The 24,199-nt window shown below is 48.1% G+C and overlaps 1 protein-coding gene across 3 annotated transcripts in view; it reads left to right on the forward strand.

Moving 5' to 3' along the window:
- Nucleotides 1-74: 74 nt before the first annotated feature.
- Nucleotides 75-24,199, forward strand: part of TTBK1 (tau tubulin kinase 1) — a 131,700-nt gene continuing 107,575 nt past the window's right edge. Inside the window, exons 1-3 of one of the 3 annotated variants that reach the window (XM_080408898.1) lie at nucleotides 75-8,771; nucleotides 21,388-21,656; nucleotides 22,387-22,488. Coding sequence is in view for 1 of the 3 variants with exons in the window: in XM_080408897.1 (XP_080265023.1) it covers nucleotides 9,043-9,171 (129 nt within the window). In the remaining 2 variants the exon portion in view is untranslated. Of the gene's footprint in view, nucleotides 8,772-8,791; nucleotides 9,172-21,387; nucleotides 21,657-22,386; nucleotides 22,489-24,199 lie in introns of those variants that run through there. The other 2 variants (XM_080408899.1, XM_080408897.1) reach the window with 2 other exon arrangements.

The raw sequence follows: 24,199 nt of genomic DNA on the forward strand, positions 1-24,199 counted from the left end.
GAGGGGCTGCCCCCGGCGGCGGCTCCCGGAGCGGCCACCGGCACCCCCAGGGGGCCTGCGGCGGGCCCGGGGCGGCCCTGCAGCCACAGGGCCCCGGAGCGCCCCAGGAGGCCCCCCTGTGCCCCCACGGCCTCGGGAGCACCCCGCAGCCAGGGACAACCCTGCACCCCCGCCACCCCAGGGTCACGCTGACGTGCGGAATTAAACTCTGTAACTCAGGACAGGTTATAAAGCAGGTATGTTTAATTCACCGGTGGGCATCAGGGTGGATAATTCCGAAAGCACCTGCTGCCCCGACTTCTTTCTGCACTTGTGATTTTAAGTATACATTCATACATATTCAATAGATGCCCGAGAATAGGTTGGGTTAGGATAATTAGTCTACTGAGAAGTCATTAAGGTAAGTTTCCTCCCATTTGCGCTTGTGCTCTGTCTGCTGGTGGGGGTCGTTGCCTCGAGTTTCTTCGAAACCAAAACCCAGGACAGATCGCATACCAGTGTCCTCTTATCGGCACACAGCGCATCCCAGGTCCGTCTTACCAGTACAAAGGGCCCCAGGACCGGGCCTAATTTGCAAAGTCACGCTGTGAAGCTCTTCTTAGTACATACAATGAGAGTTTTAATTATTCTAAGTTTTCCATATCCTATTAATCTAGTTATTTCTAACCTTTCTCTCAATGCCACACCCAGGGACACCCTTGCACCCCTGGGAGCACCCCACACCCATGGACATCCCTGCACCCGCATGGCCCTAGAGCACCCCAGGAGACACCCCTCCACGCACATGGCCCCAGGATGGCCACCACCCAGGATACCCCTGCACCCCTGGGAGCACCCCACACCCATGGACATCCCTGCACCCGCATGGCCCTGAAGCACCCCAGGAGACACCCCTGCACCCACATGGCCTCAAGAGCACCCCAGGGTCACCCCTGGGAGCATCCCACACCCAGAGACAACCCTGCACCTACAGGGCCTCGGGAGCACCCCACACCCAGAGAGATACCCCTGCACCCTCACAGTCTTGGGAACACCCACAGCACCCACACAGGTACACTCCATTCAGAGACACCTACCCAAATACACCCCCATGTCCACACAGCCCAGGGAGAACCCCCCCTGCACCCCCAGAGCCACCTGCAGAGATACCCCTGTACCCACCCTGGGAAGATCACCCCCCAGGCAGGCAGGGGTACACCCCTGCACACCGCGGCATGCCCAGGGACAGCCGTGGGCTTCAAGACACACAGCACCAGGTGGTGCCTAAGCCTCTTGTCCTGTCAAACAGCTGATGCCCCTCACAGCACTTCTGGGCACCCCCAGCACCGCCTCTGCACAGCAGCATCACGGTGCAAGCTGTGGTGCACCTGGGCAGGCAGCCGACACACCATGCCCTCCCACACTGCCACGTGTCCCACCCCTGTCCCTTCTCTCGAAGTGGGGTAAATCCCTCATCCACTCTTTGCCTGGCAGCCCTGCAAGCATCGCATCGTCACTGCCACAGCACGTCGCTCCTGGCTTCGCTCTCACCACGCTTCTTCCTCTGTCTGGATCTCAGGACCAGATCTGACCTTGATTTTCCAGTGCAAACCCCAACAGCAGCAGCGAGGTTTCCCAGCAGGTATGTCAGAGCTTCGTCCCTGCGCACAGCAGGTGCCTCTTTGCTGGCATGAACAAACCAATGCTTTTAGGCGCTGTGGTCCAGCCTCCCAGCACAGAGTTTGATGAATCCCATTAGAGTGGGAGGGTCTGGGCATCCTTAAGAAGTGCCCAATTTACCCGAGCGCCAGATTAACTCACTTCCAGCGTCTGGGCAGAGAAAGCACGTTCATGTCCAGGATTAAAAACTTGAACCTACTCTTTATTCTAAGCTGAAGCTTGTTCTGGCAGTGCTAAAGTTGTAAAGTTATATAAATCTATATATAATTATATATTTTATATAAAACCATCATTGTTCCCTGTCCTAGAAATATCACCAGACACTTTATCGAGGTAAATAATACAGATTTTACCAGGATTTGGGTTTCTAGCACTTCTGACGTTTGCAGCTGTGGTTTATAGGTAGTGCACAAGAATAAATGTGCTCTTCACTTCCTTGTAAGGTTGGCATCGCTGCTCGTACCGCTCGGGACTCCTCACCCAGGTCCTCAACCAGGTGTCCGGGCTTGCCCAGGAGCTAAAGGACAACAGCAGATGTGTGCCACCTGGCGCCGGACCGCGGCGTGCAGCGCTCCTTGCCTTTCACTCGGGTTGCTGAAGGGTTGCTCATTAGTTTTCTATCAAATATTATTTATATGCAAACCATTCCCCTCCCCCCGCCCCCCAGGATTTCAGAGGAATGCTTTTCACAAAACAAGCAAATGAGCTGTCAAAAAAACCTGAACATGAATTTAAATTCCTTGGCCTGAAAACCTAGCTGCTTCATTTGCAGACCTTGACATCTTCTGGGAATGGTGCCCTTCTCTGGTTTTCTTCCACATGAGACTGATTTTCCTTTTCCACCACCAAGTTGGGTTTTTTTTCATGCTTTAACAGACCACCATCTCCAGCCCCCACCCCCCTCCCCACCCCCCACCAAGTTTTGACTGTCTTTTTCCTCAAAGCAAGCCATGACCATCATCAACACAACTCGGCTGTAATCCAGCCTGGAGGCCACCCCATCACCCCATTCAGCTGGGCAGCTGAGCAGGAGAAGCACAACCCCAGATCTCCTTCCTTGCCTCCAAGAGAGCTGAGGAGAGGGGAGATGAGTTCCCTGAGATTTTTGCGATACCTACTTCTCCTTTCTGGCAGTGAAGGCTGGCATCAGGCTGTTGACTTTTGAGAACCAAGGGGTATTATGGCAATTCTCATTGAGTACGGTGCTTGAGTATGCCGGGAAAGGCTGGTGCTGGATAAAGGACAGGTTATGGAATCGCTTCCTGCATTCGCTGTGTCTCCGTTTGGAAGACCCTCTGGCATTATGGAGTCCAAACAGCAACGCTGGTCTTACCAGCTCCGGAGAAGTCCCATTACTGTGACCTGCAAAGGCCACCTCTACAGAAGCTCCCAACAGCTTGTGGCTGCCTGGGCAGAAGCTGTCATTCCCTGCCACAGGCAAGTCCCCTGGCACGGCCTCCCAGTCTGGCCAGGCAGCCTCACTGCCCTGCAAGAGGTTTTAGCAGCGAACAGGCTCACCTGCTGACTAGCCGCAGCCCTCGGCATGTGTTAAGGGTTTTCTGCACTGGTATCGTGGCAGGCACTGATGAACCAAGCCAGCAGTGGTTTGAGTAGGGGGTGAGTTTGGCTGTAGGTATCTGTTGATCAGAGTCATAGAAAAAAAATATCAAAACCAAAACCAAAATCCCCAACATCCCACATCTTTCTATTCCTGTTCTTATTGCTCCCAGCAGTTATTTATTGGCCTCATATTCGATTCCTGCCAACACACACCAGATTTACTCAACACGGTGTGCAAGCCCTAAAAGTGCCAGCATAAAACTGAGCACAGCCAGAGGTGTCTGCTGGGTGGGGACCTTCGGCTGGAAGCACTTGGGCACAGGATTTTCATCCCTGCCAGGTTAAGAAGCCTCTGGCATCCTAGCAAGCCTGGCTGGCTTTTCCACATCCACCTCTGGAGACAATCTGAAGCCTCAGCCCTGGGCTGCAGCAGGCAGGCTGGTCCCAGCCACAGCCTCTGTGCCGCAGGAACTCCATGGGCTTGTCCCACATTTACCCTGCAGTCCACCGCTTCCCCTCTCCGGTGTGACAGCCTGGAAAGCACCCATCCTGTCCCACCAGGGAGAGGGACAGTGTTGGGGGATTTCTGCTTGTGCCCCTCTCCCAGGCACAGCCACGCCCCCGGCGTGCACACAGATGCCCTCTGACTGCCTCTCTACCCGTTCTATCAAAGCAGCTCTTTGACATGAGTTATGCTTCCCAATCGCTTGTCCCTCTATTTTTCCCTTAATGGCCTAAAAAGGAGAGTAAGATGATGGTGAAACCCATGACTGCCACTTGGTCATCACCATTCTGCTCCTAACTGTTTTCCAGTGGTCTTCCCTCATGGTATGCACACAGCTGGTATCTGGCCCCACAAAGAAAGGCAGGGCCCAGGAAAAACATCATCATAGAGTCATGTATATGCTGGTCTGCGTTAGAAATCTTCCCAAGTCACAGTTAACTCAGATTTTAATGAAATCTTTTGATCATTTTCAGCTACATTTGGGCCTGCAGATGAAATTGGACAAGTTCCCAGGCGGCTGTGCCAGTGGATTGGTGGGCCCATTCAGCTCCATCTGCAGAGGAGAAGGCTCAGAGGGAGGTTTAAAGCAGGGTTGAAATGAAGCTAAAATGCAGTTGTTCGGGTACCACTTTAACTCAGCAGCACAGATCAGCACGGACCTTGGGTCCAAAGCGATAGCAACTACAGTGGATTTGAAGGAGCAGAGTACTCGGCTAATCGGGGATGTGAATCTTTGCCAGGTCAGCTCACACCCAGCCACACCTGAAATAAAGGTCTACACAGCATAAAAAACATTTGCTGCACTCCCATTTATGAATGTGTAATAAATGCCCTGCAACTGGCAAGGGAGAAAAACAATACTTGGAAAATCCAGATAACTAAAATGCTTTTAGGCAGGTGTAAAGAGACTAAAAAACCATCTCTGACATTATAGCACCTTTTTCCAAAGATTTAACTCATGAGATTGCACATATTTCCCTTAAATTGTCTGCAAGGTTTGCATTTGCTGTACACAGTACAAAAACCACTTGAAAGTGTTAAAAAAATCATGAACATAAATGCATTTCTCCCCCAAGAATGTTTCAAGATGCACGATTTAAATCTGTGATAAGGCTTCTGGAGACCCAGCACCCAGCTGAGCCCAGAGGCAGCTGCAGCACGCTGTGCCCGCCCAGGAGCAGTGTGTAGCACCGGACCAAGGTGCAAACCCAGCAAACGACAGAGGTGAGTGCAGGTGTCTGCCATGCGAGGTCTGGCTGCAATGCCTGGCACAGGGCATGGCTGCCACACGCATGGTGGTGCTGCATGGTGCAGGAGCAACCCCCAGGGTGCGGGCACAGGGGCACCTGATGCTCCTCCAGGCTGTCTGTCCAGAGGCCACAGAGGGCATGTCATGTTTGGCAGCAGAGAACCGATGCCCCAGTGGCACTGCTCAGAGCCCGGTACCTAGCACAGTGTCAGTACTGGAGACTCCTTGCCACTGCCAGTGCAGTAATACACTGAAGCAGTCAGTACCAAAAAAGATCCCTGCTTTTTCTGGGTATCCTTCCCTGCTAGTGCCCATACCCTCCATCACACTCATCCTTAACCCAACCAGGTCATCAGCTATCCCACCCTCAAGAGCTTCCTGCTCAAGGATGGATTTCAGACCAAAGGGATTCAGTGCTGCTGTTGATACTGATCAACACTGAACTGTCCTTGCCGTGTGGCTCCTCTCCTGCACCAGCACAGTCTGCACTGGTTTTGCTATGTGCTTTGCTCCAGAAAGTCATTGCTGATGAACCTCTTCATCCTGCTGGCTTCCTCTTGGGCAGCACTTGGGGTTGCCCACCCGGAGGAGGGACCGAAGGTTTCGGCACCAAATTCTTCCATCCTCTCCAGCTTGGTACTGGTGCTCTGGGCCCAGTGTCCACATATGGCAGAGGCCCACTGATGGGCAGACAGTTGCCTGGTAGAAACAACTGAGGAAGTTAGGAAGCCTCCAGCTCTCGCTTGACTTCCACTTCAGCTCATCAAGTAGTGTGGCCTTCTCCTGTCAATGTTAAAGAGACATAAGTTGCAACTAGTTGCGTGAAAAACTTCCTTCCCAGGAGGGGGGTGGAGGAACCCAGAGAGGCTGTGGTCTCTCCATCCCTGGAAATCTTGTAAAGTGTCCTGGACAAGTCCCTGCTCTAATCTTGAAGCTCTCTCCCTAGCCAGCACCCAGCACCGCAGTACCCAAGCAAGGTGGATGCAGTGGTGGTTGCCAGGTTCAACCAAGAGCTCAAGTCATCAGGCAAGTTTGTGGTGATGAAGCAGGTGTGCGGTCAAGCCAGGTAGTCAAGCTACAGACCAGGATCAGGTCCCATGCTGGCAGCCTGGCACAGACACTGTCCAGTGACTCCTGCCCATACTGACAAGACAGACCCAAGCTCAAGCCAGGAAGTCCCACCACAGGTCAGGGTCCACGGACAGGTACATCTGTGGCTGAGCTGGAGATCAGCACAGCATCGCTCAGGCAGGGACGGAAGGCTGAGCTGAAATGGAGCTCACGGTCCTGTGGGCAAGGCGTGGGCAGAGCCCCCGCTGAGGCCAGTGAGGGCCATTAAGGACATCAGTGCACTCAGAACCACCACAGCCTCTTCCAGCTCAACTCTGCTTCTGGGTCTATGCTTGGTGCTCCACCAGCCTGCTGAGAAAGGGATCTGAAGGGCACGGAGAGGACCTTTGCAGAGGAAGATAGCTCCCTCACCATCTCCTTTTGTTTTGCCCTCTCAAACCCAGCACCAGGAGCCAGTGAGTGGGGATACAAGTGATGGGGACTTGACTTGCAGCACAGAGAGCTCATGCCGCAACTGCCAATCATCTGTCAATCATCAACCTAGAATGACAGGGGCCTGGGCATAAGTATGTAACTGCCTTTGAAGGGTTCTGTCACACCCTGGGACCTGTGGGATGAGCTGCTGCAGGGCTGAAGACTCCCTGGAGTCTCTGCAGGATGCTTCCACTGAGCAAGTCCTCAGTGCAGGGGACCCAGGGCCACCTCCAGCCAGGAGAGGAATTGGCCTGGTAGCCCTGGACTCCCTGGTCTGAGTGGCTGGTGGTGGCCACAGCTGTGGTAGATCTACCTTTGCACGGGCATGTCTGCAAGGATCTTCATAACGTATCCCCCTCGTTACCACCCTGGCCCCAAGGGACTGCTTTGGGAGTCCTGGGTATATGTATATGAGTGTAGATATATATATATATGAGTGAGATACAACCCACAAGGGACTGGGGAGCACCGCAGCTCCATGGGACCTGGTGTGACATCCCACACATGAGATCAGATGAGAACCTCCAACAAGGGATGGACAAAGGGTTGGGTCACTCTGGTGGGGGCAGGAAGAAGGCACAGGTGTGTAGCAAGTCTGTGGGGAGGGTCTGGCGCAGCACCCCTTGCAACGTGTTGCATGAGCATCTATAGGGCACAGGACGGGTGCACATCCACAGTCTGGAGCACAGGTATGAGGTACAACTGGGGGTGTGGGCAATTTGCAGCACACATCTGGGGCGAAAGGGAACAAGAAAGCCCAGCCGTGTGTACCACACTGTACATCTGTAGGAGCTGCACACTTACCTGTACTCTGAGTACACCATGAGTAGCGGTGAGCTGGAGTGCGTAGAATGGCATGTGGAGCAGGGGCACAGTTGTGTACCTCGGGGTGGGGGAGCAGGGGAGTGCCCAGGGACAGGCGCCCCACTCAGCTGCCTGCAGGGAGAAGCTCACTTGTGTGAGACATTCCTGTCTGTGCTGCAGTGCTGGTAGCACTGGTGCTGCGCCCAGCTGCAGGCTGCTGTTCCCAGGCAGGGCAGGGGGGCAGGATCTGGCCCTGTGAAGCTGGGGACGGTGCTGGTTCTGGCAGTGCAGTGTCCAGCCCAATGCTGGTGGTGCTGGTCCTGGTCCCAGTGTGGTGTCCAGCTCAGACTCTGACACTAGCAGCACAGCATAGCGCACCAGTCCCTTGCCAGGGGTGTTAGAGCTAGTCCTGGTCCCAGAGCACTGGAGTAAAACCCCCAGGCCAGCAGCACCAGCCCCACACTGGGACTGACCCCCTGCCAGCCCAGGGCAGCACCAGCCCCATGTTGGTGATGCTGCCAGTGCAACACAGCACCCAGCCCCAGGCAACGCGCTGACCCTGGCCTTGGTCCCAACAGCGCAGTGCCCAGCTCCGCACTGAAGGTGCTGGTGACAGTCCCAGGCACAGTGGGACAGTCCTGGTGAGATGGTTCCAGGCATAGTGGGATAGTCCTGCTGACAGTCCCAGGATCAGTGAGGCAGCCCTAGTGACACAGTCCCAGGATCAGTGGGGCAGCCCTGGTGACACAGCGCCAGGCCCAGTGGGATGGCCCTGGTGACACAGTGCCAGGCCCAGTGCGACGGCCCTGGTGACACGGTCCCAAGCCCAGTGCTGGTCCCAGTCAAAGCACAGCAGCACCTGGCCCAGTGCGGGCAGCGCTGGTGCCTGTCCCCGGGCCGTGCGGTGCCCAGCCGCATGGCGCCGATGCCAGCGCAGCTGCCAGCAGCGCGGAGCCCAGCCTTGCCCCAGTCCCCGTCCCGACAGTGCCCGTGCCGCTGCCGGCGGTCCCGGTCGCGGTGGCAGGGCGGGGCGGTACCCTGCCCTGCCCAGCTCCCGCCGGCCCCGTGCCAGCCCCTCGCGTCCCGGCGCGCCGCAGTGCCCAGCCCCGCTGTGCCGGCAGTGCGGTGCCCGGTGGCGGCGCGGCGCCCAGCCCCCCGCCGGGACCGGGTGCCGGTGACGGCGGGGCGGGCCCGGGGCGGGCCCGGCGGGGCGGGGGCGGCCCGCGGGTGATGTCAGGCTGATGCTGTCGGTGCGGTGCGCGGTGCATTGTGGGCGAATCCCGCCGCCCGCCGCGGCTCCGAGGGGGAGGATGCACCCGGGGCCGGCCCGCCCTACAGCCGCAGCGAGCCGGGCCGGTGGCACCGAGCCCGGCGGGCCGCATTGAGGGGCGCGGGGCATGCGCTGCCCGCGCCGGCCGCAGCGGGAGGCGCCGGCGGCGGCGGGGCCAGGTGAGCCGGGCCGGGCTGGGTCGCGGCGGCCGCTGCGGTCGTTGCCGGGGGAGGGGGCGTCCTGCCGGCGGCTGGGGAGATGCGGGCTGCCGGGTCGGGCCGGGCCGCGCCGGGCCGCGCCGGGGCTGTGCGGGGCGCTGTTGGGGCTGTAGTTCTCCGCTCCGCCCGGTGCCGGCTGCAGCGGTGGAAGGGCCGGGCTCTGAGGACTCGGTTTCCCAGCATGCCCGCGGGTCTGGGCGGGCTCACAGCGGAGTGACGGGATGCTTGGCCAATGAGAAGACGGGACGGGGTGGGGCGAACCATCTGCCGAGAGGGGTGGGGGGGCCGCGGCGTGCCGGCAGCTGCAGTGCAGGGGCGGACGCGGCCACCTCCTTGGCGGGGGGAGGCGGGGCGGCCTGAGGTGAGGGGCAGGACCGGGGTGGGGGCGCTCCCCCTGGCCCGTAGCCCGCCGCCTCCTGCCCGGGTCGGCAAGCGGGCCGGGGGGGGCCGGGGCTGGGGGCTGGTCCCGGGGGGTGCCCGTCCCGGGGGTGGGGGGGCGGGCGGTGTCTTGGCAGGGGCGCGGGCGGCAGCAGCGCCGTGGGGGGCGGGGGGGCGGCCTCAGGCGGGGTGCCCCGGCCCCCCGCGCCCTGACAGGCTCCGCGGGCAGTTCCAATGCCTGCCCGGCCCCCGGTGGCAAGGTGGGGGCTGAGGTGCGAAGCGGGCGGCCTTGTGCTGGGCCAGGGCCTGCGGGGTACCTCAGGTGAGGGTCGGGCAGCGGTGAGCTCCCTCAGCCAGGCCAGGCCGGCGCCAGGAGCCGAGCATCCTTCCAGGTGTCAATGGGTGCCCGTTCATCCGAATGGTGGCAAACCAGCCCGTCTGGCAGGGGCCTCTGGGGAAGGAGCCGTCTCGTTGCGTTATTATGGGATAACTCTTTGGTGCTTGGGTTTGAGGCAGGAGGCTGAGAGTTTCTCCTCATTAGCTGTCACGGGGTGGGAGGTTTTACTCCTGTGTGCGTTGCCGTGTCTGCTGCAGCTTTTTAGCTTGACGTTTTCCTGCTGTTGTGTCTTTATTGCTCATGGTGCCCAAGTTTGCCGTGGTGAATGTGACTGTAGTCATTGTGCTCTCCCTGCGTGCCAGGAGGGCAGGTATCCGGTAACCTGGGTCTGACCCACTGAGAACTTTCAAGATGAACACCATGACCTTGAAGTGCATTGTGTATCTAATGAGGAACCAGTATGCTATATGAAGCGCTGGAATGACACTGCCACTCCATCAGTGTTCCTGAACTACTTGCATGCCAAGTTCAAGACCCGCAGTGGTTTTTGAGGGGCGAGGATTTCAGTACCTGTTGGTATCATGTTTCTGAGCAGTCGAAACCAGCTGCATATTAAATTTTTTCTTCTGTGTTTTTGAATTGCCTTAGGCTTGCAGGAAGGAAGTATAGACAATTTGATTGATAGAAGGAAAGGTTTCCTAATTTTACCATTGCACATGAATTTCTTTGTATTCCTTGCACTGTCACTGAAAATGCCACCTTTTAGCGACAAACTTCTCAGTGAGTCACAACAGAGACTTTCAGCCTGAGACAGCCTGAGAACTTTTGCTTTGTATAAGTGAAATTTACTTCATGTTGTGCATGAGTTAAGGTGTGCTAATGCTGTGCCTATACAGATGCTATGACTAAAGGGCAGTGTGTATCAGTACTGTCTCACTAGTGGATATTCATCACATTTCAATCTATCAGCTTCTCTTGTGACTATCTCTCAGTATAAGAGGGGCAGGTTAGGAATGATGTGTTAATGTTTTGGGTTTTTTTTCCTTTGTGTGCCAGTGATCATCCAACTCATAGCAAGAATTCTCGTGCTGCTGTGTGTGGGACCAGAAACTTTTGAGATGTGATGCTCATGAATGGTATATGTGGTGTCCACCCTGTTACTTCTGTGTTCTGTGTGGTTTCGCATGCTTTATGATAATCTCCTTCCTTCAGGAATGGGCAAAGTTCCACTTCTCTGACAGGCAAAGAAAACCACAGGAATTATCATTCTCTCTGTCATGGTTTAACCCCAGCTGGCAAATAAGCCCCATGCAGCCACTTGCTCACTCCCCCCACCCTGGTGGAATGGAGAGGAGAATTGGAAAAAAAGGTAAAAAACTCGTGGGTTGAGAAAAAGACAGTTTAATAGGTAAAGCAAAAGCCACACACACAAGCAAAGCAAAACAAGGAATTCATTCACCACTTCCCATCGCAGGCAGGTGTTCAGCCATCCCCAGGACAGCAGGGCTCTGTTGTGTGTAACAGTTACTTGGGTAGACAAAGCACCATCACTTTGAATGTCCCCCTCTTCCTTCTTCTTCCCCTAGTTTGGCTGCTGAGCATGACATCATATGGTATGGAATATTCTCCTGCTCAGTGGGGGTCAGCTGTCCTGGCTGTGTCTCCTCTCAAGCTTCTTGTGAACCCCCAACCTGCTCGCTGGTGGGGCAGTCAGAGGAGCAGAAAGGCCCTTGGCGCTGTGTAAGCCTGCTCAGCAATAACTAGAACATCTCTGTATTACAAACACTGTTTCCAGCACAGAAACAAAACACAGCCCCACCCCAGCCAAAACCAGCACACCCTCATAGGACAGTTTTGTCAGGATCAGTCTTGGGGATGCCTGCCTAACCTTTTTTTTCTTGGAATAGTTAGCAAGAGGAAAGTTGAATCCCCATCAGTGCTCTTGGTCCTCCAGAAAGGAGCGTCTCTGGTGTTAAGAAATCTGCTTCACCAGCTCCCAGGGCTGATGCTAGTAAAGTGGCGCTCATGGCCCATGTGTGGATTTCCTCCCCCTTCCCTCTCCATCCCCAATGTTTGGTGGCAAAAGCAAGTGTATCTCTACATTGCAGTAGGCAGCATGGAGCTCTCCTCTGATGGAATCAGTTGGTACTCATTGTTTTCCGAAGCAGGCGTGATCGGACAGATCTAGGAAGAGTCACAGCCCTCTTTATCTTTGGTGCTGGGATCTCTTTATGCTGTTTCTTCCCCTCTCTTACAGAAAGATTGCCACGTGACTTTAATAGCTTATTAAGTAGCCCACTACCCTCTTGTGGGTCTTGCTGTGGGCTCACCTCTTCAGCTGTGTCCTGTCAGTCTTGTGCTTTGGTCTTATTTGTGTATGTATTGACGTGCAGGGTCTGGATAAACTCTGCAGGAATGGCTTCCCATCCTGGGAAGGTCCTAGATGAGATTCATTTGCCAGAGCTCCATAATGACCTTCCAGTAACATTGGTTCACTTTGAAAACAGAGCAGAAGACAAAAACCAGGGCCTTATAGAAGAATATGTCTCTATAAAGTCCTCAAGGGCTTTATAAACTGGTCCTTCATTTTTAAGGGCTTGTTGGCTTTGTTAATATCTCCTTCTTTGAACATTGCAAGGTACAGCCCAATATTTGCTGAAGTGATTGTGGAGTCATTTCCTAAAAGGATCTTTAAGCTCTGCTAGTTTACTGAATAAGACACAGGATAGGCATGACTAGTTCTTCTGTCCCCTTCCTCCATCAAAAATAGCCAAAAAGTGGGTATTCCTCTGAAACATCCTGAAATGTCATTTTAGGGCACTGTTCAGTTGGAGTAAATATTAAGATTGCTTTGGAAGAGGAATAAGGAAAGCTAGCTATGACGCCTCCCTACCTAGGGCAGAGGAAGAACAAGAGAATCTGTTGGACATTTATTGAAGCGTTAGGAGGGGGTGGTAGGAGGTGAGGGAAATTATGTGATTTTTACACTGTGCATCTGAAACCAAACTGGGGCTCCCTTGCCTGCAGGAGTCTCACCAGCTACAAGCTGGGAAATGGCAATCCTATCTGGCATACAGGACCAGCTCTTGGTCTTCTCCACAACAGTACCCGCCTACATCCTGTGTATCCCACTGTTGAGACCCACAGCAGTTACACCAGAAATTATGGGAAATAATCTAGCAATATCAATGTATCTTAGAACTCAGTGTATCAAGTGTTTTTTCACATGAACTTTTCTGGGTTTTTGGAGACCAGCAGATACCTCAATATATTAGACTTGATAGGGGGAAAAAAAGATAATTGCCACCTTACATTTTTTTCATCAGTTTTACAATCCCTTTTGGTCTTGCCCAGTTCCACACTATTTTTCATTAAGTCATCTTCACTACTCAAGAGCTGTTTACATGGGAAAGGGTCTTGTTGTAGTTGAGAAGGAAGATGTTGGCAGTGTGATGGACTGTAGTTGTAATCAAGTAAGATGTGCTTGGAAACCCTTTCCTTTTGGTGTCAAGCTGTGTCATCTTTAATTTGGTGAACAATATGAAAGGAACAAACTGCAGATCATGGCTGACTCCAGCTGTATAGGTGCAATGGGGAACAGAGAGAATGCCTGTGGGTGCAGATTTCCTCTTCTCTGGAGAAATGGGGCAACCTAGCCTTAAGAAAGAAGATTTAGTGTCAGCCGTGACAGATGAAAATGGATTCTTTGCAGTCCGTGCAACAGTAAATGTTAGGAGGCTTACCGTCAGCCCGGAGGCTCTACGTGTAGAAAGCCTTAGTGGCCTACCAATCAGATATGAAAAGATTGCAAAAGGGATACAGAGAAGTTGATGTCTAGTGAAAAGGTTTTGATTGTAGGATTATAAACCCAACTGCTCAGGCCAAACCCCCATATTGCTCCAGTCCTTTTTATACCAATGACCAAGAGACGATGATTAAAGAAAAGCTAAGAGGACACATATAACATGCTTGCCCTAGTTACACTCTTATTGGTTGCAGTCTGCAGTTTTTCAGTCTTTATTTGTTAGCCTGAATAATTTTGTATGTATGCAAGGTGTGTCATTCCACTGGTAACAGCACTCCATTGGGAAACCTAGCTATGCATTCCTCTGTGTTTTCCTCTCTTAGCCAGTTATGAGTTTTAGAGAAACTTCAGTTTTATCCTGGGAAATCTCTAATTTTTGAGGCGTTTTGTCTGATGCCATACCAGAAGGTTTTGGCTGTCCAGAGGCATTGTTACTGAGATGGCCTGATCTGTGTGCTTGTTGAGTCTTACTAAAAGCACCTGGCCTTTAGTAATAGATCTCTAAATTATAACTTCTCCCCACTGCCTGCCAGTTAGTTTTATTTTTCAATTTCTAAACAAGTCTGGTGCAGAAGTAAGACTGATTTTCCAGATCCGCTGCAGAGTTCTTTGAAATAAACAACAACCAAAAATACTTGGCATCTTCTTTCTCATCGTCTCTCTATTCAGCCTTCTTTCTTGTCTGTCTGTGATCCAGCAGACTGGCTGGCAGGCCTCTGGTCGGTATGGGTGCAAAATACATAGTTTTTATTTGTAGAAATTTGCATGATCTCTTTAAAACCATCAAGAAAAAATGTCATATTTAACTTGGAAGAATTTGTTCTGTTTTCTTCCTTTGTACATATCTTCTGTTTTTTAAAGACTTTTTGTTTGTATGGTAAGTCAATTGGGATTGAAATCAAGCAATTTAAAGGACCAAGCAGAAATTGCACTGGACAAAGAATTTTTTTTTTTCTTAAGTGATGTATTTTTATTCTTACTCAACAAAGAGTTGAGTTACTGTTGAGTTACAAAGTTACTATTTAAAATTTCCTCTTGGTGACATGTGCTGATCTCCATCAGGAAATGAAAGTTCCCCATTGCTGCCTGTTTCCTAAAGGCACAGCCTGTCTGTTCACCGATGGCAAATCACCGATGCTGTTTATTCTGGTTCGATGGGGCAGTTCTACATCTTTTCCGTTCACGTTTGATACAATTCATTTATATATCTCCTTTAAGTCTATTTTTTTCTTCAGTATGTAGTACTCTTCCTCCCCTTGTGTGACCTGACCTTCTGCTGTGTACCTTGTTCCTTGGAGCACTAGAGAATGCCACCCTGTTAACAGTTTCCAGGGGTACATCTTATCTCCACGTTCTGCCTTGAATCCTTATGTCCTAGTTCCCCACCTTACTTTTAAGACTTATTTAATCTATTTGGTTTTTTGGGTACCATTTAAATATCAATACCCCTGAAACTGCTCTTTGGGAGGGGGCTGTTTCTTATAAAATTATGCCAATTTTTTTCCTTACCCAGCATCAGAAGTTATGGAACTTGGGATTTCATCCAGGCTATCACTCTTGGCCTTTATACCATTGAAAGCCATATGGATCATGCTTGCCAGCTTCTCCCTGGGGTGATACAGAAGTGACTGTTCTGGATTAGCCCACCCAGCATATTACCTGTGGGTAACTGTGACTGTGACTGATGCTGAATGCCCCAGGGGGAGGCAGAGGTTGGAGCTGCTGGGCAGTCGCATTTTCCTGGAGTGCTCGCTCAGTGCTCAGTCACCATCAGTTAAGAAATCTTTTTGGGCTGAGATTTTTATCATTGTATTCAATTGTTCTGGGCTGGCTGGTTTTGGTTGGTTGGTTGGTTTGGTTTTTCTTAGTTGTTTTTTCTATTAATATGTCCAGTTCTTTGGACTCAATGGAAATGCTAACCTCAAGTGTGTCTTGCAGCAGGGTGTTGCACAACTCCTCTGTGCTTTGTATTTGTTTCAAACATGCCACCTGCTAGAGTTGCCTGCTGCTGCTTCCTTAATGCATTGAAAAAAGTGGTGAATAGTCATTTCTTGTTCACCTTCTCCACGTAGAACTACATTGTGTAAACCTCAATCATACCATACCTCAACTTGTTCTTTGTAAGAATCTGCCTCCCAGCACCTGATATGCCATTCTTGCACCTGACTGGCAGGTTGCCGTACTGCCCTTTTGCCTGACAAATTCAGCTGTCTGCCTGCCAGATATCTGAGCTGCCTCTGCAGCCTTCCTTTTCCTCTGCTCAGTGGGTGGGTATTTGTGGTGCAAGAGGATAGGATACCACCATCGAGTGAGGAGATCTCACCAACAGGATCATTGCTTGTCACCCTAAGGTCTATTGCCACAAGGTGTTTTCCCCTCCTTGTAGTCTGAAGGTAGGAACATATCTGAAGTTCTTCCCCCTTGCCAAACCCTGATTTGTGCATTTCGTCCATCCCTGACATCAAAAAGCAATACGCTGATTCTGAGGACGATAAGGTGCACATGCTTCTGTTGAGAGGTGCATGCAGCACTTGAAGCAGTGCTTCAAGTTATATGCCCATAGTCATATGCCCAAGTTATAATACACCCAACAGTCATTTGCTTGTGAGAGTTTTTGCACACATACTCATAATAAATCCATGCATAAGCAAGGCTCTCAGCTGTTATCAAGATATTAACTATTGGACTGTCAACAGAGTGCATTCCTTTGAAAAATCATACCTTCAACAACATGCTGTGTTTATGCATTATTTTAATCTTATAAATTCCCTGTAGAAGGAAGATCTAACAATATTTTTGTTACTTTCACCCAAATAAATGTTCTTAAAATTTAGAAGGGGTTCTACTGTATCCTGATAAATAGCTGAAGACAGTATTTTGGAAGTTTTAGCTCACCTCCTAAAAGAATCAATGTAATTGTAATTAGAGACAATTGAGTTTGTTCCTGATCAGTCTCCTTTTTCCATTATTGAGACTCTAGCCATCTCACCTTAGTGCTGCCTGTGTCCCAGCTTCCAGCCTTCTTAGAGGTAGTGGAGAGCAGTCAGTAGGTAGTTTTGTTGTTTCCCTCTTCTTTTAACGTAACTTTTTTTTTTTTTTTTTTTTTTTTTTTGCTTCTACAGTTACTTCATGGTCTTCACATACAGCTTAAATTCTTGATGCGTATTCTGCTCACTCAGACAAGGGGACAGTGTAGCTGTTTTATACTTTTACCCTCGCATAGGCATCAGTGTGATGCTTTTGATTAGACATTCCATTAAATTGCGCGTTTTGTTTCCCAGATTTCATGAAGAAGAGAAAGGTGCTTATTGCTTGCTTGCTGAAGTACCTCAGTCAGAGATTAGAAGTCACCTTTGTGGTGATACAGTGTTAGGAGACTTAGAGCTTTGTGATTTCATTATGTCTTGAATTATTTTAACATTACCTAGCTGCATTAGACTCTAGAATTTACTATTTTAGGGGTTATGCAAGTAAGGTATCAAAACTAACTGGTTTATTTTGCTTTCCTTGGGGGGGGTGTGGGGGTGTGTGTGAAATTGGCATCAAGCAGAGTTACTCCACTGCTTTTAAGCAGAAGTGGCTGAATCTTGTGATCCCATGGAAGGCTGAGGGCTTCCCACTGCGGACATGAACATGGAGCGCACTTGACTGAGGCTGAAATGGATCTGAGGTACCACTCCTCCATCGTGCTGGCACTTGCGTTTGACTGACCCTACAATGAACCAGTTCAAGGAGCTCTAAGCCAAGGAAGTAAGGTTATTATTAGGAAGAGGAATTCTGCTGGTACAAGTCACTGAACTGGCCGATGGTAGAATCCTGCATGCAGGAGTTCAGAGCTGGCAGGAGAGAGGACAACTATTTCTCTTCATTGCAGGTAGGGTTTTAGATTGGTTAACCGGGAACCTGAAGCTGTGGATCCAGGATCAGCATCTGTTTGTAGGCTTTATATAGGAGGGAATGTAGGTAATGTGGTGTAACAGTGCTTCCATTGATTCTCGACTTTCATTCGGTAGTGTCTAAGCACCCAAAAACATGAATTTTTGTTTTGGTTTTTTTGTTGTTCTTGTTTTTAGTAAAATTTGCAGTAGCTATAGCATGCCTTTTTTAAAGGTGTCAGGCCTTGATCACAGAAGAGCAAGAGGTGCCTAGCCTTGGTTTGAAAAGAGCAAGAGATCTAGAATCCACTGTCTCCCTTGTTCTAGGTCCTGTCTGTAACAGAAACTTCCATGAAAAACTAATTGGCAATTGTCAGGCTTTAGCTTCTAGCAGAAGGGTAGCTGGAATGGGAGATCCCTTCAGTTTCTTAAATTTTCATCATAAAGAGATACTTCTACAATATATTAATTTGCTTTCCAGTGTGCCTGTTGGATAGGATACATGCATTTTAAAGTGTTTAGTTTTCAGGTGGCTGGAAGGCATCTTTCAGCCTTTTTTTCAGCTCCAGCTTTTTCAGTGACTATGAGGCATGGATGCTGACCTTTTATTGGACTTCACTGTCTCTCCCCAATTGTAGGCAAGAACAGAATTGCCTCCCTTTTTTTTCTGTTCCTGTCTGTAGCAGTGCAGTGCTCTGTATGCATGAGCTGTATGACTTATTCATAGATGTCTGAGCATGAGTTTGGTTGTATTAAGAAGCATTTTGTGGAAGGTACACTTCTTCTTTCTGCTGTTCTCCACGTCTAGAAAGAAATCAGGAGCGGTTGCTTGTCAAGCAGAGATGAGGCTTTAGGCATTGAGCTAACAGGAAAGAAAACAAAATGTAAAAGGTGCAGATGCAAAGGGCAGGTGGTCAAGTATTTTCTCACTTGTGACAGCTGATGTGGGGGAATTGGCAGGAGACACTTGGGTTCTAGGGCTCAGGGTATCTGGTCATGTAGGTGTCTGCAGCCAATTTTGAGGTTGGATGGCAAATTAGAAGCTTGTATTTGTAGTGTGGTTGTTGCTTCTTTTGCGAAACATTTTCTTTAACCTTGCTACCTGTGTTTCTGATTGTTGTGAAATTATACACACACACACACATACCCCCCACCCTCCAAAAAGCCTGGGCTGGGCTTGAACCAGTAATTGTTCTGCCTGTGGAGTATTATTACAAGCATTCACCAGCAGCCAGCTTACTCTGGCAAGCTGAGCACAGAATGCACAATTACCCATTTCAGGTCGAGATCAGTTTGAAAAATTGTTATGAGCTTTGGCCAGCTCACGTACAAAATCTAGTTTTCCATTACTTCCTTACAGCTATGAATAGAAATAAAATGATTTTTACATTCAGGTATGACATAAGGTTTATGATGCTTTTTTATAGAAACAAATTGTGACCATCTGTATTGTGTAAAAGCAATTTGTCAGGATCCAGTTACCTGGCATAGCACTGGCAAATTAAGGAGCAAAGTACAAATATGGTTTTATTACAGAATCTGCCCTAAAGAACACATTTTGAAGTTTTGGTTGGGTTTTGTTTTTCTTTTTCTTTTTTTTTTTTTCCCTCTGAGAATAATATTCAAGGGATTTTTCTGTTGAGCACAACAAGCTAGTGTAAGATCTGATAGCAGAATGAGAAGACACATGCCTAAGTCATAGAACTGCTTAACTCAACAGGTAGGAAAACTTATGGATGGGAAATCATTATTTGCATGGGCTGGGAGAATGCAAGCGGGTACTAACAGTTGTGAACTAGATGGCATCATATGTGGAAATGGCTTATACAGAGGCAGTCCAGACCAGCTTGTAAAACTCTTCCATAATCTTAGTAATAGAATTTCTCCTTGGAAACTGACTCACGGCTGTGCAGGAATAAATTAAACAGACTGTGCTTGCACATACAAGAGTTTTCGTATGTCTTTCTAGGATGTTCAGGCATAGAGAGAAATAGGTGCAGGCCACAGCTAGTATCTGCCTTGGTGTTATTGTTTTCTTTGTTAATATTATCTTTAGATAATAACTTCAAAGGAAGCACATTCTCTAGAACTGTAGATCTTTCAAATAACAATGAAATTTCAGCTTCCAATCTAAAACCAGGGTTTACACCTCTGGGGAGTTTTGTCTTTGAGAAAAAAAGTGCAAGGAACCATTGAATATGGTTGAGAATGCACTGGGATTTCCCAAGGGTAGAAGAAAAAGTGGGTCAGCCATGAGGACATCACCTTCGGGCAAGTCACCAGCTGTCTGCAAACTAAAAAATGGTGAGGCTGCAGATCAGAGAATGAAATGGTAGATTTGCAAGGGGCGGAGGAAGGTTGAACATGCTTTCCTGAGCATCCTCCTAACAGGGGGGAGAGTTCCCTAAAAAAAAGTGGAAAATGTTTACAGAAGGGCTGTAGAGAGAGCATTTAAGTGACTAACAGTTCGCATGATAAAACATTTCTGTCAGTCCCAGGAAATCTCTTCTGTGTAATTACAAACAGAATCTCTATTGTGATCAGCAATGGGCTTGAAAACCACAAAAATTTTGTCCCACTTAGTCTTATTTATTCTGATATGATGTATCAGTGCAGCAAGAGGCAGTTGCTTCACTTACACTAATTTTTATTAAATTTTAGAAAGTGCTTGGCAGTGTGAAGTCTATGTGGCAAATGTATAAATACATTAATTTTCCCTGCAAAAGACCCTGTCTTCCAGAATTTGTATCAAAATACCAAATCTCTGATCAGGAACTTACTGTTACATGGCTAACCTCAAAATACTTTTTTTAACAAGTTTATTTAATCCCTGATAATTATGGTGACTGCGTCTATCAAACCATAAAATGTTCTGAATGGGTAAGATGAGCACCATTTTCGTTGGAATTGAGGTTCAAAATGTTTGATCTCAGGCTGCGGGCCTTTTGATAACCTAATATAATAGGCTATGTACAAGACCATTGAGCAACAGATGTTATGTTTGCTGTATGGCTGAGTTGGTTATTCAAGGTAAAATACTGTTCTTCAAGAGTAAGGACTCAAGGAAGGTACACAAGAAAGGACCGCAGCTCCGAAAAGCGAGTTGGAGTGGCCACATTTGAAGGAAGATAAATACCAGGTGCCCCACAAAAGCACTCTGCAGGGAGACGGGAGAGGACTTTTCAGAGAGGGACACATTACCTGAGGAACAATTAAACAAACTGGCTCACGTTCAGGTGATGAAAACATCCCTCTGTGTAGTGTTTCTGGTGGTGTCAGGTGTGGATTGAGTCTGATACCATTAAGTATAACCTCTGCATAGTTCTTGCTTTTATTCAGATGTATTTGCTTTGACTACCAGCAGACCACTCAAGTTTTGCACGTTGTGATCTGTATTGACTTTGCAGGTAGATATGCTTAAGCTGCAGTTAAATGTTTATTGTAAGCAGACTATAATGTTTGTCTGATAAATTAGTAGAGATTAAGCTGGTTATGATATTAGAGGGATTTCCTGTTGTTGGAATTAATTTTCTGCTTGTATCAGAAGCTGGAGCAACTCTGTCAGGGAGATGCGTGGAAGGCAGTAAGACTTTTCTCTCAAACCTCCTGCTCCCCAGTTCTTTAGCTTTGCTGCTGGGATGTAGTTGGAGAGGGTTAGGATCACGTAAACTGCCAGCAGTGCAGGCACGCTTATCGGGGGGTGCATTCCTAATGATTTGTTGTCATAATTAACTGTGCTGATTCTCCCTATAGATAGGTGGTTTTGGCACAGGAATCACTGGTGTGTCTGACCGTTCTGTAATGTATGTGAATACAGTCTCTGGCAGTATGAAATTATGTGCTTTGGGGGTTTTGTTTGTTTTGCTTAGGTCCTATGCTGTTACATGTAAGTCACTGTGCAGGCAATAATACGTGCAGTTGGCTGTGCAACCAGGTAGCCATAATAATGCTGTCAACGTCCATCTGTTATACTAAATATATTTTATGTATGTTCTGTTCAGCGCAGCCTTGTGTTAGCAGAGAATCTGGACCTGTCTGTCTTGATTGCAGGTTTTTTTGGGGGTGGTTTCTTGTTTTTTTTTTTATTTTCCCAGTCACAGCTTAATGGTCATAAACCTTTCAAAGGTGAAAAACAGTCTCAGTATCTTGCAACCTCACCTTTAGATGTTTTGTTTTTTACAGAAATGAAATGCTGTGAATAGCAAATCCAGAATTTCTAAGGCTGATGCCCTTGCATGCCTATGAGAAGAATATGTCACAGAGGAGACTTTAAGCCGCAGCTGCTAGGAGTTGAGCCTGCTCTCTAAGCAGGGTTTGCTACAGCAGAGGCAGGCAATGAAGGAAGATATGTGTCTTCAAGGAACAATTCAGAACCTTGCAAGCTCCTGCTGTCAGACCTACCCTAACAGCGTATGACTTGTTTTTAGTTGCTGTTTCAAGTTCAGCAGGAGGTATGATGTATTCCAGGGCTGAGGGGCTGTTAGTCCAGTGTGTTGTATTTTTTTTTTTATCAATTTGTTTCCTGTACTGTCATATGCATTTCTACCCTAATAACAGAATGCTAGTGCATGGTATAACTTACTTATACAAAGATTGAAGGTGGTTTTTTGTTTGTTTGTTTTAATGTGAGGGATTTCATTTTTACAATTGGTATCGTGTTGGAAGCAGATGACGTGTAAAACAGTGAGGGATACTGAGTGTGTGCAGTTAATGCTGCCATTAACTGAGCCCCAGTTCTGCTGCTCAGTTGCACTTGGAAACTCTGCTGTTTTTCTTTCTTGCTTCTAAGCACTCTCAATCCCATTTGTTATATTCTCTTCTTATTCCCCACCCAATCTGTTTCATTTTGGCTTAATGCCAGTAAAGTTCATGTTGGGAACAGCAAAATTATGTTTAAATTCTATTTTTTTGTTTGTTTGTTTCTTCCTCCCTTGCAAGTGTTGGACCGGGAGATTGATCTGATTTCTAGACTGCATTTTACTGGCCTTACTTCTTTTGCTTTTGCAGTTGTCCAGCCTTGTCTCACCTAAAAATCTGTAGTTTGCATCAGCTTTTTAAAACACCATTGGAATCTGCTCTTAAGGTGGATCCCATGTTCATGGTGGAGAATTTGATCAAGAGGGTCATGGGCTTACAGCAGTCTAAATAAACTTTACTTGTTCTAATTGTTCTAATTTGTAGGCTTCCGGAGTTGAGGATGTGTCCTGAAATAAAGTGGGATATTGCAGTTTCTCCACAGTGAGATTAAGCCACTTAAGATTATCCAGGACCTTTAGTAAGATGGTGAGAGACAGACCTCCATAGCTCTGTTCTGCTGTATAATAACCACCTTGCGTCTGATGAGTTTTCAATTTGATGTTTGTTTGAGTTTGGCTGTATTTTGAGCATTGCTACCACAGTGTATTAAAACTGAAGTAAGATAACACTTAGGAAAGATCTCGTATATATGTCAGGAATTTTGACAGGGAATGCTCCATATTTATAAGTTTAAGAATGCTATGATCCTCTAAAATTAGGAAATAATTTTTCCAGTAAAGATGTTTAAAATGTTGCTTGCATGAAAGAGAATGCTGTAAGATAGGTAATTGAGTTGTGTATATGAGACTTGCTGATTTATTCTTTATTTTTTGGTCTCTGACCTCCTTAAAGGAAGTAAGGAGACATATATACAATACTTCCTCTGAACATAAACAACAAAACCACAAGTCTGGCCATACTGAGTCATATTACAGGTCCACCTAGGCCAGTATCCTGTCCTAAGTTTGCCAAGAGTGGGTAGAGAATAAGGACAGGGAAAGCATATAAAATAACTCCACAGAATGCTCTTGTCACCTTCAGTGATTTGTGCATTGAAGGCTTCCTAAGGTATAGATGGAATATTTGTATGTAACTGTTTAATTGATTTTTTTATTATTATTTTTAGTGAATTTGTCAAGTCGCTTTTTGAATCTATGTAAGCTTTTAGCATCTGCAGCGAAGAGTTCTTCAGCTTAACAACTTGTATGAAGTTACTTTTGCTTGGTCTAGTTTGTCTCCTGATGAACACACGTGTGAACAAGGCAGATGCGTTTGATGTAAGACTCTGCCACACTAATTGCAACATCAGGCCTTGCACTGAAATTCTTGCAGACTGTTCCTCCTAAGTTTGTTCCTGTTGCCTATCCCAGTCATGCTTCCCTGCCGGGTCTTGATTTTCATGTCAGCTAAGTAATTGCTGCTATAGTGCATCAGATTTTTGTAAGCTGCCTTAAAAATAAGACCATTTACCTGCAAGTGCTATTGACATGAACTGCCTCAATGCCAAATAGAAGGAATAGCTAGCAGAGCAGTGTGTCAGAATATATTGTTAGGCTTATTAGCCCGTTTAAGCATCTGTTTTCCTTTTTTAAAGGCCAAGACTAAATTTATAAAACTATAAAGATTCTCTGGTGTAGGCTGGAAGAGACAGCAATATGCAAGAGCTGATTTCACACTTCTTCATGCTGAGGTTGGCCAAGAGATGGGATTTGGTCCTTTTGTTGTCACTGTTTCTTTCTCACAGCTGCTTTCATTTCTGCTTCACTTGCTATTTCTAGGAAGCCAGTTTTACGGTATCCAGGTTTGCTGTGCTCTCTTGCCTGTCTGTCTTCATGGGAAAGGGGTGCAATAATTTCTTGACATCCTGTACATTTCCTATGGGAAAAGACAGTCTAAAAGTTCTTGTCTTCTCTAGTGAAGTGACTATCTTCAAAATCACGTATCTTTACATTGTGGTCTGTAGATTTTAAAGCGAAAAGTCATGCAGATATGTCAAAGTTCATCTGCTTTGTCACCCTTTGAATCAGGAACAGCTTTACCAGAGTTCAAGAGATATATAATCCTCCCATCTCTCCTCCAGTTGCCCTTAACTCCACTTAATGTTTAACATGCAGAAATGATGCTCTTTGCTGTGTGTTGGGGAAGAGATGGTAGAGCCTTACTTCTCCCCCACTGACCATCCTTTGCCACCTGTCTT

This window comes from Falco punctatus (assembly GCF_963210335.1).
Source record: "Falco punctatus genome assembly, chromosome: 12".
NCBI lineage: Eukaryota > Metazoa > Chordata > Aves > Falconiformes > Falconidae > Falco > Falco punctatus.